The sequence below is a fragment of the Lampetra fluviatilis genome, chromosome 51, assembly GCF_964198595.1.
Source record: "Lampetra fluviatilis chromosome 51, kcLamFluv1.1, whole genome shotgun sequence".
NCBI lineage: Eukaryota > Metazoa > Chordata > Hyperoartia > Petromyzontiformes > Petromyzontidae > Lampetra > Lampetra fluviatilis.
The window spans coordinates 10045027-10061679 of NC_136325.1; the positions used below are offsets into that span (position 1 = coordinate 10045027).

Consider the following 16653-nt stretch of genomic DNA (forward strand, 5'->3'; position numbering starts at 1 on the left):
CCATTTTCTCCTTCAGCAGTATTTTTGTTTGTATGTGTGTGAGGAAATTAAAGTGTTCAAAGAAACTCATTGTATACGAGGGAGATAACAAGCAGTTGGGCACAGACAAGTCAAAATCCGCTTACTGTACTGCCGTCACCTGACCACCACATGGCTCGGTGCACGCCGGCACGCCCCCAGTCAGATAGGATGCTTGACCTTCATGACCTGTCTCTGATACTAGAACGATTGGAGTCTTGATTCGTGATGAAACTGAGCAGAGTAAATAGCACTCACGTGCACTCTCGGGCACACTGCTAATCTGCATGCTTAATAACGGGGGTTATGCCGTGAAAAAAATGATTGCAATATCTGGCAGCGGACATTGCCCCAAGCGCTAATCGGTATAATCTGAAGTGCGGTCACGTGATGCCCCACAATGCCCAGCTCTGAAAGAGTGGCACGGTGTGACTTCAGCTGTTAAGTAAGTCTTTGCTTAGTGTATGTTTTTATATTATTATATTATTAATGCTGCTGCAAAACCACTTGTGAATGGTACATGTGTGTGTTGTGCTTGGTGCGTTGCTTTGGGGGTCGATGGGCCTTCATCTCGTCTTGTACCTGTGCCCTTCATTTACCCAGGTGAGAGCCGACTGACATTGATGATCTCTTTTACATGGGAGAAGGGGTGACCTTTGCTCACAGTGGGTTTCCATTCACGAGTAAGAGAAATAACTACCGCGAGGTGGTGACGCTATGATGTTTCATATGATGTAGGATCTACGATAATCATATTGTCTGTTTTTCAAAAGATCGTTATATCCTGATTATCTTTGCTCACTTCAAATAAAATTTCCAATTATTAAATAATATATATATATAACAGAACGAACTCTATGGGTGATGTGACATGGCCTCGCGGTAGTTGTTGGCGCTATGGTGGCGAGATGGTAACTACCTCGCCTGGTATGCAGGAGGTCGTGGGTTAGATCCGGACCCTGACACCTGCTGTATATTTTAAGTTTGCATGTTCTCCCCGTGATCGCATTAAGTTTTTTCCGGGTCCTGCGGTTTTTCCCTCCACATTTAGCATCAACATCATGCATTTAGAGTGTTTCGTTGAGCTGTCAGCTATATAGCTCAGTGGGCCTCACCTGGTAAAATAAAAATAGTAGCAGGGAGTGAACTTGCCGATTGTTGCAGAGGTGCATGGTTCAAATCTCGGGGCAACGCTGATTAATACTGCAGTGTGTAATAACCATAATAATACAATGGGCCATCTGCTTGAATGGTATCGACCCCCTGACATCATTTGCAAGAGTAGGATATCATTTATCGGAAAAGACAATGGAACGGGAAGGGGAAGAGAGAGAGAGAGAATGGGGAATGAGAGGACAAGTATGGAAAAGAAACAGGAGCAAAGGGTCAGGAGAGATGAGGATCGGGAGGAGGAAGAGGCTGCATCAGAGAGGGATGAGAGGGAGGAGGAAGAGGCTATGTCTGGGCCTTGACGCTGCTGTGGATGGGGAGAGGGGAGGGATTCGGAGTGGGGGTGCGTTGTAGCGATTGTTGCGCAACTGTGAGGGCCGGGGGTGGCGGCTGACGGCTGTCTGCTGCCGTACTGCTGCCGTACTGCTGCCGTGCTGCACCGCGACCAATGGAGAGAAGAGGGCGGAAGGTCATTGGGCCTGGATCGGCCACTGAACTGCACGAAGAGACGGGAGAGTTCGTCTGACCAGCCGAAGTACGGCCAAATAACGCCCTGCAACCTGTGCAATGTGGGGAGGCCCGCTTCCAGCAGTGGATTTACATTGTACGTTTTCTGGTGATTATTCAAATTTGATTTCATTAATGTATGTTTATTGATTGTCATTGAATAATCAAATGATGCTGCCATTCTGTATAAAAAATACATTTCAGCCCTTTTTGAACCCACTTTTTGCTCGTCATGGGGTTGTTTGGCCATACTTCACCACACCGGTCAGTGCAGCCTGGGGGAGCGTCGAGGGACCCCCAGGGGCTGTTGGGATGATCACTGGGGCTGGACGTGGCACTGGTGCTGGACGTGGCCCAAAATCGATCTCGGGTCACCGAGTTTACTGCTCCACCTCCCTGACATTCACTCAACTATAATTTATCCCTTATTATATTAGATAGTTAAATGATCTTCCTATCTCAGCGCCCGTCTGCACCTGCTGTACATTGTGCCGCCTTTGCCTGTAAAGCGTGCGCAGACTCTACGGAAGCTAATGCACTTGGCTGCCACTCAAAAACTAAAGTTATTTTCGTTTGTTCAAGGTCACAACTCCCGGTTTTATTCATTTGCCTGTTAAACTGAAGCGCCACAAGTTTAAAGACAATCCCTCACTACTTACTGGTTGCTCAACCTGAGTTGAAAACGCATTGGAGTCCATACACACGCACATATAGTCAGTCATAGTTTAGGCATACATGCAGAGACCAATGGGTAGGGGTCCTGAGTGAATAGGTGAGTGCGTGAGTTGGTGGTTGAGTAGGTGAAGGGGTAGGTAAATGATTGGGTATGTGCCCCAACAATCTGTTAAGGCTAATAATGGGGGGGGGGGGGTCTTTGAGCTAAACTGAAGCACTGCGAGTTTAAATATAATTTTCATTATTTACTGGTCACTCGATGGAGTTGAAAAATGAGTTACGGTCAATGCAGAAAGCACATCGTATCGGCATAAACAGAAGAGGAATAGGGGATCCTGAGTGAGTAGATGAGTGGTGGGTGACTGGTAGGGTGCCACTCAATATAGAGGCATAGTAGAGGCATAGATGAGGAGGATAATTGGGGGGATCCCAAGCAACCAGTAAATGTTAGAAGATTAGAAAGACATTCTCAGCTGTTGACTTTTACACCAAACGGAACGCACTGAGAGGTTGTGACCCCAGGAAACTGAGATTGGACATTTCCAGAAGCATATTGAGTGGCACCCTAACATGCGCGCAACAAATTTGCAACTTAACATTTTAATAATTTTTTAGACATTCACAACATTCTTACTCTACCCAGTGAACACAGTAATATATATATATTTTGTAAAGAATGCATACATTTCCTTTTAAGGACTTTTCAGTTAGTTATTGCAATAATAGAATAATAATCGGTAGATATAATTGCTACATAATAGTCGGTTGCTCATCCTCGATTGCAAAATCTTGATCGTATCCGGCCAGATGGTGCTGTGCTTTGAACACTCGACTGAACATTGCGATGCTACTGCCAGTTCAATTCGATGCCTTTTGACGATTCATCTGTCCGCTGGGCTCAAGCATGTCTCCGCTCGGACAGCCATCCGTCTCTCTGTCCGTCCCATTTTGGAGAAAGGTTTGAGAGTTTCGCAAGCTCTCGCTTCAACCGACTTTGAACCCGAGGGGTTTTCTTTGCGGTCGGTCTCAGTTTAAGATCGAGCGAGGAATTCCGCGCACGAGTGGCAGCCACACAGCACCTTTCATTTATTGTGCAAAGCCACAGCTTGCGGCCGCTTATCGGTTTAATTTTGTTTCACAGCGTTTACGTACGATTAAGCGAAGCCTATTAAACGCTCTGTACCTTGTTCAGTTATGGAGGGGGGGGGGGGACGTCCACTAAGCTGCTTACTGCTCGTTTGTGGCCGACTTTTTCATAACTTCTCTCTGGTAAACGAGAGAGTGAACATTGTCGATAGTGCATCTCCAGCACGCTCACCGGTGGTGAGATGTTAACTACCTCGCCTGGTATGCAGGAGGTCGTGGGTTCGATCCTGACCCTGAGGCCTGTATATTTGGAGTTTGCGTGTCTCTCGCTGCCCGTGGTCGCATGGATTTTTTTCCAGGTTCTCCGTTTTTTCCTTCCACATTTAGAAACATGCGTTTAGAGTATTTGACTGATATGAATTTCCATATTATAAGCCACTGCGAATTTTAAGCCAGGTCGCTTCTGAAAAAGAGCGATATAGTTAATTGGGCCTTACCTGGTAAAATATAAATAGTTTATCTAACTTTCAGTGGCCATGACGAACAAAGCCACTGTTCTTTAAGGACAAGTGACTCAAGTTTCAAGGAACAGGTATTGAGTCTATTTTTACAGTTAAATGCCCATGCTTTTTTTTATTTTGTGATGTCGCTGAAGGGCTTTCATCAGTATATCGGGTTCATATGTCCTTAGCATGTTGCGTTGCTTAAAGCATGTAGCCATGAAGGATTTGTTCCTATACCATGTTTAAGTTTTACCTCCGTGCCACAACATGTAGCCCTCTCAATGATCGTTTGCATTGAATCTCTTCACTCTGAAGAAGGATCACTGTCTGGAACTCATTTACTCAATTGGGATTCAAATATAACCCCCCACTATTCTGTCATCGCAACCCCACTATTTTGTGAAAACTCGGCACTGGAACCTCCTGGAAACAGTCGCGAGGCTTCAGTGAGTAAGAGAAGGGTAACACCAATAATATGATAATACACAATCAAATCCAGATACAGTATGTATGCTCTGGATGATGGCGAGCGCTGCTCATCCTATTTGAATGCAAGACAAATATTTCATGTATAGCCTTAACAGATTGTCGGGACAAGTTCGGTTGGTGAGCACATATGAAGACCGGCACGGGACATGAGGGGTGGGTGGCCAGCACCACGGCCAGCCACCTTTTTCTCCCCAGTGGCGATGTTGACACACTGCACCAGGTACTCATTTGAGGCTGAATCGAGCTATGGGAGGCTAAGGACCGGTTCAGATAATCGTCACTGGTGGTGGCTATGAGCGGGAATGGAACTCAGATTGCCGGGTTCATAGCGCAGTGCTCTAACCACTACACTGCCTCTCCCCACTTTTCAAATCACACACACACACTCACATGGGTAGCTGCCAAGCCAACATGTGTTTTGCTTGTTTGCAAACATTCCTCTTAGCTCTGGTTGGCGTCTCCAACTTTGGGAACCAGCTTTGATCAGTTACTCGGGTTTAATTGCTTCATCCAGCTCCTTAATGGAGCCCCAGTAACTTCGAATTTGTAGCAAAGACATGAAGTGGATGTACTGTTTTGAGCATTAGCAACATATTTAGGCATCTAATTTATGTAAATGAGTGACTACAATCTGTCTAAAGCAAAATTGATACTCCCATAGTAAAGTTAGGATCCATTAAGATTCAACGAGAATGTTGATGGTGATTGTAATGATAGCAGTGGAGTGTATGTTGTGTTGATGGTGGTGGAGATGCTGATGTTGACACTGTTGATGGGAATGATAATGGAACTGCATGTGCGGTATTGCCGCTGGTGGAGATGGCAATGATTGAGCAGTAGATGACGATTGTGATATCGTGTATGTGATACTGACGTTGAATTCATGATGGCCGTAATGTTGGTAATGATAATAATGGTAGTGGTCTGTTTTTGATTGATCGATCATTGTGGAATTGGTAGGTCACATTTCAAGTTTGTATTATTGAACCAGGTTAGACTCAAGAGACCAGGTTGAGTCTCATTTGCAAGAGTGACCTGGGGACTTAGTCTGCCAGTATGGAGCAGAGTAATCCCGATTGAGTAATTTGTGGTGTAATCTTCGAATTTGACAAATTTGGACCCTGACACAATGGCCTACCCTTGCGAATGACGTCCGGGAATCTTTAACGTCCACTGTGCAGCAAACGGCGCGCGTAGTAGTATTATTATTGTGGTTATTGCATATTGCTGTGTTAATCGGGGCGGCCGCTAGATTCGAACCGCGAAACTGCAACAAGTGGTGAACGAGCTACCGCCAGGCCACGTCACCGCGCTAATGATTATGGTCGTGGTATCGATGGCTGTGTATGTGGTAATGATGGGTTTAATTATGATGGGTTGCGCAACCCTCGGCCTTGCACTTTTGAGCCAGTACTGAAGTGTCAGCATGTGAGAAGATGACCCACAGTGAACTGTAATCATCGCATGTGCATTGCTACGAGTCATTTATGATTGCATGCCCTTGCCAGAATTTTGCAGGGAGCCGCAGGCAGAGGTGACATATAAGAAATATGCCTCAGTTTGGCTGTTAGGTAATAACCCCTTTTATGCGCATGTTGAGCTGTGTTCGTCTGTGGTTGCAAAAACGTGGTGGAGGTGACGTGTATTTTTTGTATGAATGTTCCTGTAAGAACCGATGTTTTATGGCTGGATTGTTCCCTTGGCTTGATGTCCCAATGCTGGCGCACTGACCCAGAAGCTCCTGAGTTCAAGTCCCGAGCACTGGCTATTTCAGAGAGCCCGATGCTTTGTCAGCATACTGAGCCAGAACATCAACATTCCTGGGTTGCAGCCCCAGTGATGGGTGTCATTTTTGGGCTGTACCTGCAACTGGTTTCCGTTTAAAAGGAATTAATGAACACAATATAACGCCATATTAAAAACTAGGAAAGCCTCTCTTAATTTCAATATGCTTTTTAAGGAGAGTCCCACACTAGCACGTTTGGCGATTTTCTTTTTTAATGTGGAAGCAAGTTCTTCGGTGACACTACTGCTGCGTCGTTGGCAGTGGCGCTCAAACAACAATAAACTTAACACGTTCGTCAATAACATAGTAACCAAAAAACGTTTATTATCAATAACATGGTGGCCTTCAAGGGGAAACTATACAATAGGTGACGTTTTGCACAATGGCCCTTCTTCATAGCGCACAAATGGAGAAGTCAGAGGGACAGTAGTAAGAGACTGAGACTGTAATTTTACACTTTTACTTTCGATTTATGAGAAAACTGCAGCACGCATTTATATGAGGTGCAAACACTCAAATGTTTGCACAAATTATTTTATGAATCTTCTCGCTGTTCCACCATTCGTTGGGACCGAGTGGGTTTGTAAGTTAAACAAATATCTGCGTGAGCCACCAACCCCGCGCTGGCTCGTAGGCATTTGCCGGAGGACTACTGCAGCGCCACCGCTCCTCCACGTCGCTGCATTGAGAGGGAGATCGATGTGGGGCGGATCGCCATGAGAAGCAGAATAACAAGAAGACTGCCTCCTCTGGAGAACACTCCCGCAGTCCGCATGTCCCTGTTGTTTATTTGTTCTGTGCCTGTAAACTTACAAGTCTAGAGACTCGGTGTCTTTCCCATGCTGAAACTAACAACAAAGTTAGCACTGCCATCTTCGTTTTCATCGTTAGCCTTCATCGTGATCTTAACCGGTATTTGTATCATCATCTTTATGATATCTATCCTCGTAATATTTATCATTATAATCAGAATCATATCGGGGTGCCTGAAAGCTACCCCTGTTCCTTGCCTATATGCACTATCTGGCATAGTGCCCCCTAACATTCGGAGGAGAGTAGCAGGTGACCACGACTGGCAAATCCTAGAGTGGGACGTCCGTCATCCGCTACATGGCCATCAGCCAGCACACCGTCGTCTGTCATTGAGAAACAGCTTCTTGTGGTCCACCGTACCACTGACCACATCACCAGAATCTGCTAGAACTTCCCTTTGGGAAAAGTAATGGGAAGAATTAAGTGGCGAAGCTACTGAATGGAGCCGGCGAGGAATCGTCATTTCCAGTGAGGAGCTCTCATCTGGCTCCAATTCCAAATGGCACACATGGCGGAGCCTAAACAGACTGAGAGTGGGTTTCTGCAAATGCATCTCTCATGAAATCATGGGGCTTCTGCACAACCGAACAATGTGCTTGTCAGGAGAAGCAAACCATTGATCATCTCCTGAGATGCCCTGCAGCACCACAATGCACTCTTCAAGATTTGGCAAAACACCAGAAGCGGTGGCTTGTTCAGAATATTGGGAAAATACTTAATAGGTTGTACAGGAGACACGAAGAAGAATAGTCATTATCACGTGTCCTCATCATTCTTCATTCTCATGAGCACCTTCATCTTCACCGTTATCTTTATTGTCATAATCATCATCATAATAGTTATCAATACTACCACGACCATCATCATCATCCTCTGTCCTAGGTATCCATCGCACACATCTTGCGAAGCTTCTTTCCCATGGGCATCAAGCAGGTGCCATACCCTGGCTTGCTGGGGAAAGGCAGTACAGCAAAGTGCGGACTGATATCGTCTGTCCCTTCTGCTCTCGGATAGAGTGTTGCCCCCTTGCACACGTGGATTTTCTCGGGGTGCTCCAGTTTCCTCCCACATGTATAAACACTCGTTAGTTGGCTGAAAACACCTTAATATATATGTAGAGGATTGCAGAGCTTAGGCAATTGTTGGTAGCGCCGGCTCACCCCGCCTGATTGCTGCCTTTCAGCTCATCTTTGGTTCCACGGCGATTGTGAGATGCAATTTGCATGAACGTTGACACAATATAAAACTAACACATTACATACTCTGCTGCTTTTGTGCCTATTACATACATATATCCTATTGTTTGGCAAACTTGTTAATTGATTGTGATGTTTCTACTTGATTACATGAAGACAGGACCACAATGCATATTAAAAACTCAAGACCAGAGTCAATAACACTCCTTATAAGGAAAAACATAGGCGACGTTTCCGGCAATGACCCTTCTGCAAAGTGCACGATACAATTAATCGAAGGGTAATCAGACATGGAGACACTTTCAACGAAGTTATTCGAGCGATTTTCACAAGAGGTTTGCTAAATATTGTACTCTAGATACTATATAAACAGGAAATATTAATCATCTCACATTTGCTGACAAAGTAATTTTTATATCTAATGGGAGGAGAGAGCAGGCAATGTTAGAATACCTCACTAAAGAAGGCTCCAAAGTTAGGTTCAAGTTAATTCAAGTCAAAGCAAAATTCATGATCATCATTCCCTTAAATATTATTTATCATTATCATCAGCATCATCCAAATGCCGATGATTGCCTTGGAGTGCTGTGTTAGAATCTTTCATCTGGAAACAACAAGCGGCACTAGTGAATTTGGACTATGGAAAATGTGGGGTTGCTTCATCGCAAACTAAACATGGATCACTTTCTATCCCACAGCATCGCCGTCGTGTGTTTTGGTTGGACAGATGACCAGCAGATAAGCCAAGCCCCATGCCCCCGCTAGGACGAGAAATGCACAGAGTTTGAACCACATGGCTCGGGACAATCTGCAGTGTGTCGCTGTGGCGTCACGCTGCGTGTTCGTTTATACAGTTTTGTGTATAAACCAGATTTGGGGGGTGGGGGTGGAGGAACAGTGGCGCAGTCGTTTGTGTACTCCGCTAATGGTCACCGCATCGCGCGCTTTCATATGCACTTTTGCGGCGGTCTGGAATGCTCTTCCTTCCGATATTTGGAAGCCACTGGAGCTGTGCACTTTTAAATAATCTGGATTGAATACCCATTTGTTTAAAACTGCTTTTTGTATTTTGTTTGTTTTCCTTCCCCCGCACATCCGATTAGCATGGTTGGCTACGTACTTTACAAAAGAAGTTCAACATGCGTACATACTGTGAACGCAAGATAAGTTCGAAGGAGGTATCACAGGAGCGATTCACTCCACTACTCCTGATGCAATTATCTGGCTCAACCACGTCAATGTGGAATTCTAGTTACGTCTCTACGTCCACATCAGCCATCCCAAGAAGGAGGATGGTTTGATTGATCTCTGAACTGGTCCTGTCCTCTTTCCCCCCTTCTCTGTGGTAGCACATGGTCAAACATTCCCCAGAACCGACAGAACCTCATCCAGCAGTGGATTAGGGATGTCCGTTTTATTAAAGTATAAAACAGATGTGCGCACAAACGTTGCAAATTAATGTGGATTGATGTCCAAATGAAAGTGCGATAGTGAATGAGAACATTTAATACAAGCGATGGTAAAGAAACAGTTAATTAATAGAAACATTTTTATCATGCTCTCAGTATTGGCATCGAATCTAGCTTGCAACGGTGTGTCATTTCCCATTAATAAATGTGCATGTGAGTGGTACCACTTCAGATTCATAGATTCCCTCTATAATACAATACAACAATAACGTTTATTATATATATATATACTTCTGTCGGTCATGCAAATTGGGTCTCACAATTGCTGAGGAACCGCAGACAAACTGGAAGGCAACCGGGGCGGTGTGTCCGCGCTCCCAAGCTCTACAGTCCTCTATTTGTTAAGATGTTTTCGGCCAATTAATGAGTGTTCATTCATACCGGAGGAAACCAAAAACTTCTGAGTCGATGAATTATCAATGAATTGTTGCTATTTAGGGTCATTATTAATTTAATTAATTCCCAACCCCCGGATTGTATAATCAACATCAAGTCATGACATAAAGTATCCATTAGGACTTCTGGCTGAGCAGCGGTTCATGTTAGATAATGGGCCCACAGAAAGAAATGTTCCAGAGCTACTTTGGAAATCCACTTTTCAAGCGACATCCCTTGCACAGTAGTCGGCTGAAAGTCTTCACTTGCTCTGCACGTAAAAGCAATGCTCATCCCATAACAGTCAAACCGATATCGTTTTACTTAGCAGAGCTGTAATTTATCAAAAATAAGTGCAGAACCAAATTAACTTGATGGATGTTTGTGTTCAGTCGTTGGCTGAGACCATCAGTGCACTACAATTGAAGAATGCGTTCTTCCCTCCGCGTTTTCTCTCTACATTTAGAATCAATGTGTGTTTAGAGTATTTGTCTGCAATAAACTTCCACGTGATAAGCCACTTCGTTGACCTACCATTTGTGATTGCCAGGTCACTTCTGAAAAAGAGCTACGTACCTCAGTGGGCCTTACTTGGTAAAATAAAAAAAATAGTTTAGTTGAAAAATTTACTGAATGTAGTAGCTACCGGTGGCTACAGGGGATATATTTTGCCCATTATGTAAAACATTTACTCCTAAGAACATTGCGCATGTAACGATTTGATGCGTGGATCATGAGCTTAAGAATCAACATCAATCGATGAGTCCATGATTCGTAACATCTATTTCACAACACTGTCAATTATAGAGAGCCATCAACATTGCCTATTTTTTCAGATTACTATGAAATCCCTACATTCACACTCCTGTTGCACCTGTGATAGATTCGTAAACAGTGTAGAGTTATGCTGCTGTAGATTATATTGTGTAGGACAATCACCCAATTTGGAAGCAGGTATTTGAGCCTGGATGATGCTTGTTACATGGTTATTATAAATATTGTATTAACCTTGAGTCGCAAGAGCCAGTGACCACATGCCAGCGCTCTAATTGCCTAAATCCCAAATGAGGAAACTTTCCAAAGTTAATAAAATACAGGCCTCAATGATGTGGGTAAAAAGTCATGTTTTTTTGTCATCGATGCTGCCGTTCACTGGTATAGTTATGCATACCTCTGCGATTTATAATGCTTATTTTGGGTTAGGTTGTGTAAATAAATTGTTTTGTAAACCTTCCTCCACTCTACACTGCCAATCAATAAAAGTGCCACGGGAATGAATCGTGACGAATTTATGACCGCTTCAGCAGCACCATCGCTGTGATGGAGAATAATCTCGCAACATTTCTATGAGTGCGACGTTTCGCCGGAGATGACATCCAGCGTCATGAGGTTGTTCACCGCAGCTCAGATCTCGAGTCATCTGAGCTGTTAACAACCTACACAGACATACAGGGTGCATAGCCTGCCGGGTAAACGCGTTCCCACCTCGTCAGCGGGTGCACCACAGCGCCCTCCATGGGAATGTGGCGCTACTGCTACAAACTTCCAGATAATATAATTAGGGTTCGGATAAACTAAACTATTTTTTTTATTTTACCAGGTAACGCCCACTGCTATATAGCTCTTTTTCAGAAGCGACCTGGCCACTTCAAAGAAGTGTCTTGTCTTTTGTGGAAATTCATAACACCCAAATACTCTAAATGCATGTTGATTCTAAATGTGGAAGGAAAAACCAGAGGACCTGGAGAAAAATCCACACAACCACAGGGAGAGAGACACGCAAACTCCAAATATACAGCAGGCGTCAGGGTTAGAATCAAACCCACGACCTCCTGTTTACCAGGCCAGGTAATTAACATCTCGCCACCTTACCCCCACAGATACTCAGGGCCTCACTTATGTCTGAGTGGAAAGTCAGTTTACAGTTACCTCATGCAGGAAAAGTGCATAAGTATTTGGATTTTGTGGATTTTTTTCCCCAGGAACAAAAAAAAACCCTTCCTGTAACTGATATCTTAACCAGTAGTTCGGGCCCCTCTGTTCACCAACCCACACTCGCCAGCTTGGTGACGTATGATCAACAACAACCGCCATTCGCCACTAAGAGGCGGTGACTTCGCTACGGCGCTTGTGCCAGGAAATGTGCACTTTAAGGCCACGTGATGTGTCGAATGCCCGAATGCAGGTCACGGAACAGACCCAGATGCCATGCGCTGACTGAGATAGCTGGCCGATGCACCATCTTTGCCCTCTACTGTGCCAACTTGCTGTGTTTTAGCTGCCCGTAGCGCCTCTCGTTGTTGTGAGCATCGCTCCTCTTCCCTGCATTGTTGCTGGAGGGCGACTGCCTCCAACCGCCCAGTAGCGTCTTTAACGAGCCTCCTCCATTGAGGCCGATCTTGACACCGCTGGTACCAGTCATCAGCAAGTCCACTCGGCTCCACATCCTCTTGTACCGCATCAGTCCATCTCTTCTGTCGCCCATGCTGCTCCCGTTTAGCCCCCTCTATCCAGCCGAACAAAAGCTGTTTGCGCATGCGGTGGCTGGGCATGCGGGCTACATGACCCAGCCAACGCAGCCTTGCCTGCCAGAGAAGCTCACCGATGGGACTTTTTAAAGGATTTGTGAGCTCATACAATCCAGCCTGGTATGGTCAAACAACCCCCATGACTGACACAGCATGGGGAGGCCTTCATCCAAAGGTGCATTGATAAAAGGCTGTGAATTGCTGTAATGTCGGGAATTCCATGCTGAGTTAGTGTGTGGGAGGCACGCAGACACTTGCATTGAGTGGGTGGAACACACTGATAATTGATTGAATGCAATAAAAAATTCAAAACATTACGAACTACCACCCCCATACAGTACTATAAAATAACAATCTTTACCTTTTGCGTGGAGAATATATCATACTATATGAGAAAAAAAGTTTTGCCGGCTGATTTGCTGCCTGGCTCCCGCCGCGAGTGCAGCGCGTGCGTGGTGGTGGCGGCATCGTCGTGCACATCTGCGTGATGATGCCATCACCCGCCATCCCACAGCGTTACGCCGGGTGCCCGTGTGGTGCTGACGTCACGCCTCGTCCCCCCCCCCCCCGTTCACGCTCCACCCTCGGACGTGTGTCCCGAGCGAACGCTTGGGCACTATATGAATATATATTGTCTGCCTATTTATTTGCTTACTTATGTTCTCTGTGACAAAGCTAACGATAATGTTATGTATTACAGAAATAATTTTGCATCGAACGAGGACCCGTATCCTTGCAGCTCAGCGTTGGTTCAAACAAGCCGGACTGCTGGTGAGACACTGTCAAAAGCGGTGCAGACTGTTGCTTGTGCTCAACTAATGCTGCTGAAATTTTTGACTCCCAGAGAGCATCTTGTTTTACTTATATTTTGTAATTCTAGAGTTGAAGCTTTCGTGACTGCAAGGATTCGTACTCTTAGGTTTTTTCGGTAAAGTCATGTAGGTAAAAATAAATAATAAAAATAATAGAAATAAAATTATAAATCACGACGTTTCGGATGCAACACAAGTCTCCGTCATCAGGTGGGACCGTCACAGCTAAATTTACTGTATCAAGTGAGGCAAAATTCCAATATTTTGTAGTTGGAGGAACAGGTATGTAAAGGGAGACATCGTCTGCTTATTTATTTTGGACTTTAAATCTACTGTATATATTCAAAAGGGACTTTTCACAATTACAAATTCAACAATTGCAGGTGTGGAGTTGATTCTGCTATACATATCTTGAGTGCAGTCTGCTGGAAAGTGGATGCTAATGGTCTTGTCACATTACCACATATCTGCCGTAGCACAAATCCCATCTTCAATAAAGCATCTGCAACTAAATTGTCACAGGAAAGATGGATATTTATGTTTTGGTGTATTGCTCAAACGTATTCGACTCTGGTTGTCTGGTTAGATGCAGAATGGCGGACACAAATGTTTATATGCATTGGCAGTCGTGTAACGATGAGGATTATGATGATAATCTGAATCTGGTTTGGTGGCACTGTGGTTAGTCGAGCACTTGGCTCAATATAAATGTCCTGAACATCTGTGAAAAAGAGCTTCATAGCTCATCGGATTTCTCCAGGAAAAATTTTTATTCTGTGAGTGATTGATGGAATGTACGTATCACTTTGTGGGAAGTCAGTAGTAGTTTCCCTTTGGACAAACTGTCCCCCCACCATAGGATTGTGGAATTTCCACCACTGTCTCAGAGTCATAAGTGACGAGCACTAACCTATGCTTGTTTGAGACACTTTAGGCCCGGTTCACATACTGATGAATGTTCCTTTTCATAATTTTTTTGGCAAAACGAGCCATGTCTTCATTACCAACCGATGGAACACATTGCCAAGGTGATGTGGCAAATCGCCAAGATGTGTTTTGTCCAGATGTCAGTCTGCCGCTTTTGACTTTTTAACGCTTTGCAACTGAGGTTGAAAGCGTGTATGCATCAGCTCCGTCTATCCATCCATCCATCCATATTGTGGATTGGGGTGGGGGAGGCCACACTAACTCTTGTAAAGATAATCAGATCGAAACAAAACTACCAAAACTTTGAGATCCAAACCAAAGAGGACCATGTTTGCAAATGTGCAACGGCGATTTTCTCTGACAGCTGCCTGATGTCTTTCACGCTACGTTTTAAACACTTCATTAGACAACACGTGCGCACATAATCCGTGCGTACATATGATTTTTCTTCCTCTTTATAGCAATATGCTGATATTGAGGATGTTAATACGATTTAGCAAAAATATGAAGTGGAATCAAACTCTTTTTCCTTGACGGTGCAGGACTGAGACGCCATCAACCTGAGTTGAACTCTTGACCGGTGACCCCATCGTCGTCGTCGCCCATCCTCCGGCTGGCTGCCGCTGCTCGCCCGGAAACAGCCCGCCGCTCCCTCCGGGCCACCTGCCCTCCGGCTCGTCCCAGAAATGGACCTGCGACAGGAGCTGCCCTGGCCGCTGGTGCTGCCCCTGCGCGCCCTGCTGTGGGCCGTGTCGGCCATCTCGGCGCTGCCCCGGCTCCTCTTCCCGGACGAGGCCCGGCGGAGGCGCCTGGAGGCCGTGGCACGCCTCAAATCCACGAGCGGCGCCGGGAGAGGTAAGCGGCGTGTGACGCCGTGGGCGCCCGTGTGAGACGGGCCGGATGAGGGCCCCCCCCCCCCCCGTGCCGCATCGATCGTGGGGGTTATTGGAATGTTCGTCGCCACCGCTGTGGCTGGTCGTTGCGGGTTGGTGAAGTGAATTTTGAATTTCGCCCTGGACCTCTCTACCACTGACGTTAGCCAACTCAATAGACGAACAGATAACACTTATCCTTGTATGTATGTTGAACTTATTTTGCACCCTACGTAGCCAACCGTACTAATTGGAGGTTCAGGGGAAGGACAACAAACTAAACACAAAAAGTGTTTGTTTGCGTATGCACAGAAATGGTGTACTTTTGCCTTTATGTTGTTTGAAACTTATGGTATTCTGGCCTGCACTTATTTTTGTTACGGTGGGTTTGCCGTGTCACTTACGGACCGGTTTCTACATGTCGTGCTGAATGGTTGTGTACAGAATAATTGTATTCTTTACATGGAGAGGCAGATATATTTTGGAGACATATCGTTTGCTTATCCATTTTGTTATTTACGTTCTCCATAGCGACGATGCAAATTGATTATTTTTAGGCAACTCTGGTCTCTGGGTTCATGACACAGTGTGCCAACCACAGTGTCACCAAATCCATCTGTGATCCTCTACACTCCTCCATAATATTAATGGTCCTTACACTGTTACCCATGTGATCTGTTGATGCTGATTGGCATTGTTATCTTCACAGAAACTTGACAGGTGCATCGAAGCTGTTCTTGGCACATTCGACCCCATGTGGTCTACTGCTGACTGCCCCAACCCCAACAATTGCCCCATATGTACACATAATCGGGAAGAGAAGGTTGTCATGAATGGGGCATGTGTGCAGGATGAAGGAGGATAGGGTCAGTAACTTGGGAGTTTAGGAATAGAATGTGTCAGGAAAGTATCGTAGATGTAATCGTGGAGAGATGGTTGTTTTGGGTGGGACAAGTGCAGGATGGATGAAGAAGTGGAGGGTCGGTTACCCAGACAGACATCGCTTTGGCGTCCTGAGGTCGGAGACCAACGGGAATATTTCAAGCTGCATGAAATGGTAGTGATGATGAGCTTTGGTATCAACTGTGAAATAATTGTACGATTTATTGGAAGGAACAAAAGAAGATAAGTGGATGTGTGGTGGCATCAATAGCATTGGCTGTGATGACCTCTTGACCTTGTAATCTCCCCTCTACATGAACGGTAGAGTTGGCTTCAGACAGCGCAGGTAACACTACCACTTCGTCTGGATAAGAGGCCAAGTTAAAGGACTTGGGAAGTACTTGTTGGGCTTGTCTCTCTAGCTTTCATTCACTGACATCCAGTGATGTTACACAGCTGGTACTGAGATGCCAGTGGGAGAAAGAAGCAAATTATTATAAATGCCAAACGTTCCACGTCTCACATCCTTTGCTTAATCTTCTCTC

General features: G+C 45.2%; 1 protein-coding gene across 3 annotated transcripts in view; it reads left to right on the forward strand.

Moving 5' to 3' along the window:
- LOC144948968 (long-chain-fatty-acid--CoA ligase 4-like) overlaps positions 1 to 16653 on the forward strand; it is a 71397-nt gene that overhangs the window by 12814 nt on the left and 41930 nt on the right. For 2 of the 3 annotated variants that reach the window (XM_078878751.1, XM_078878750.1), the window contains one exon: positions 14897 to 15209. In XM_078878751.1, coding sequence (XP_078734877.1) covers positions 15041 to 15209 — 169 coding nt within the window. In that variant the 5' untranslated portion in view covers positions 14897 to 15040. Of the gene's footprint in view, positions 1 to 13364; positions 13387 to 14896; positions 15210 to 16653 lie in introns of those variants that run through there. The other variant, XM_078878752.1, reaches the window with a different exon arrangement.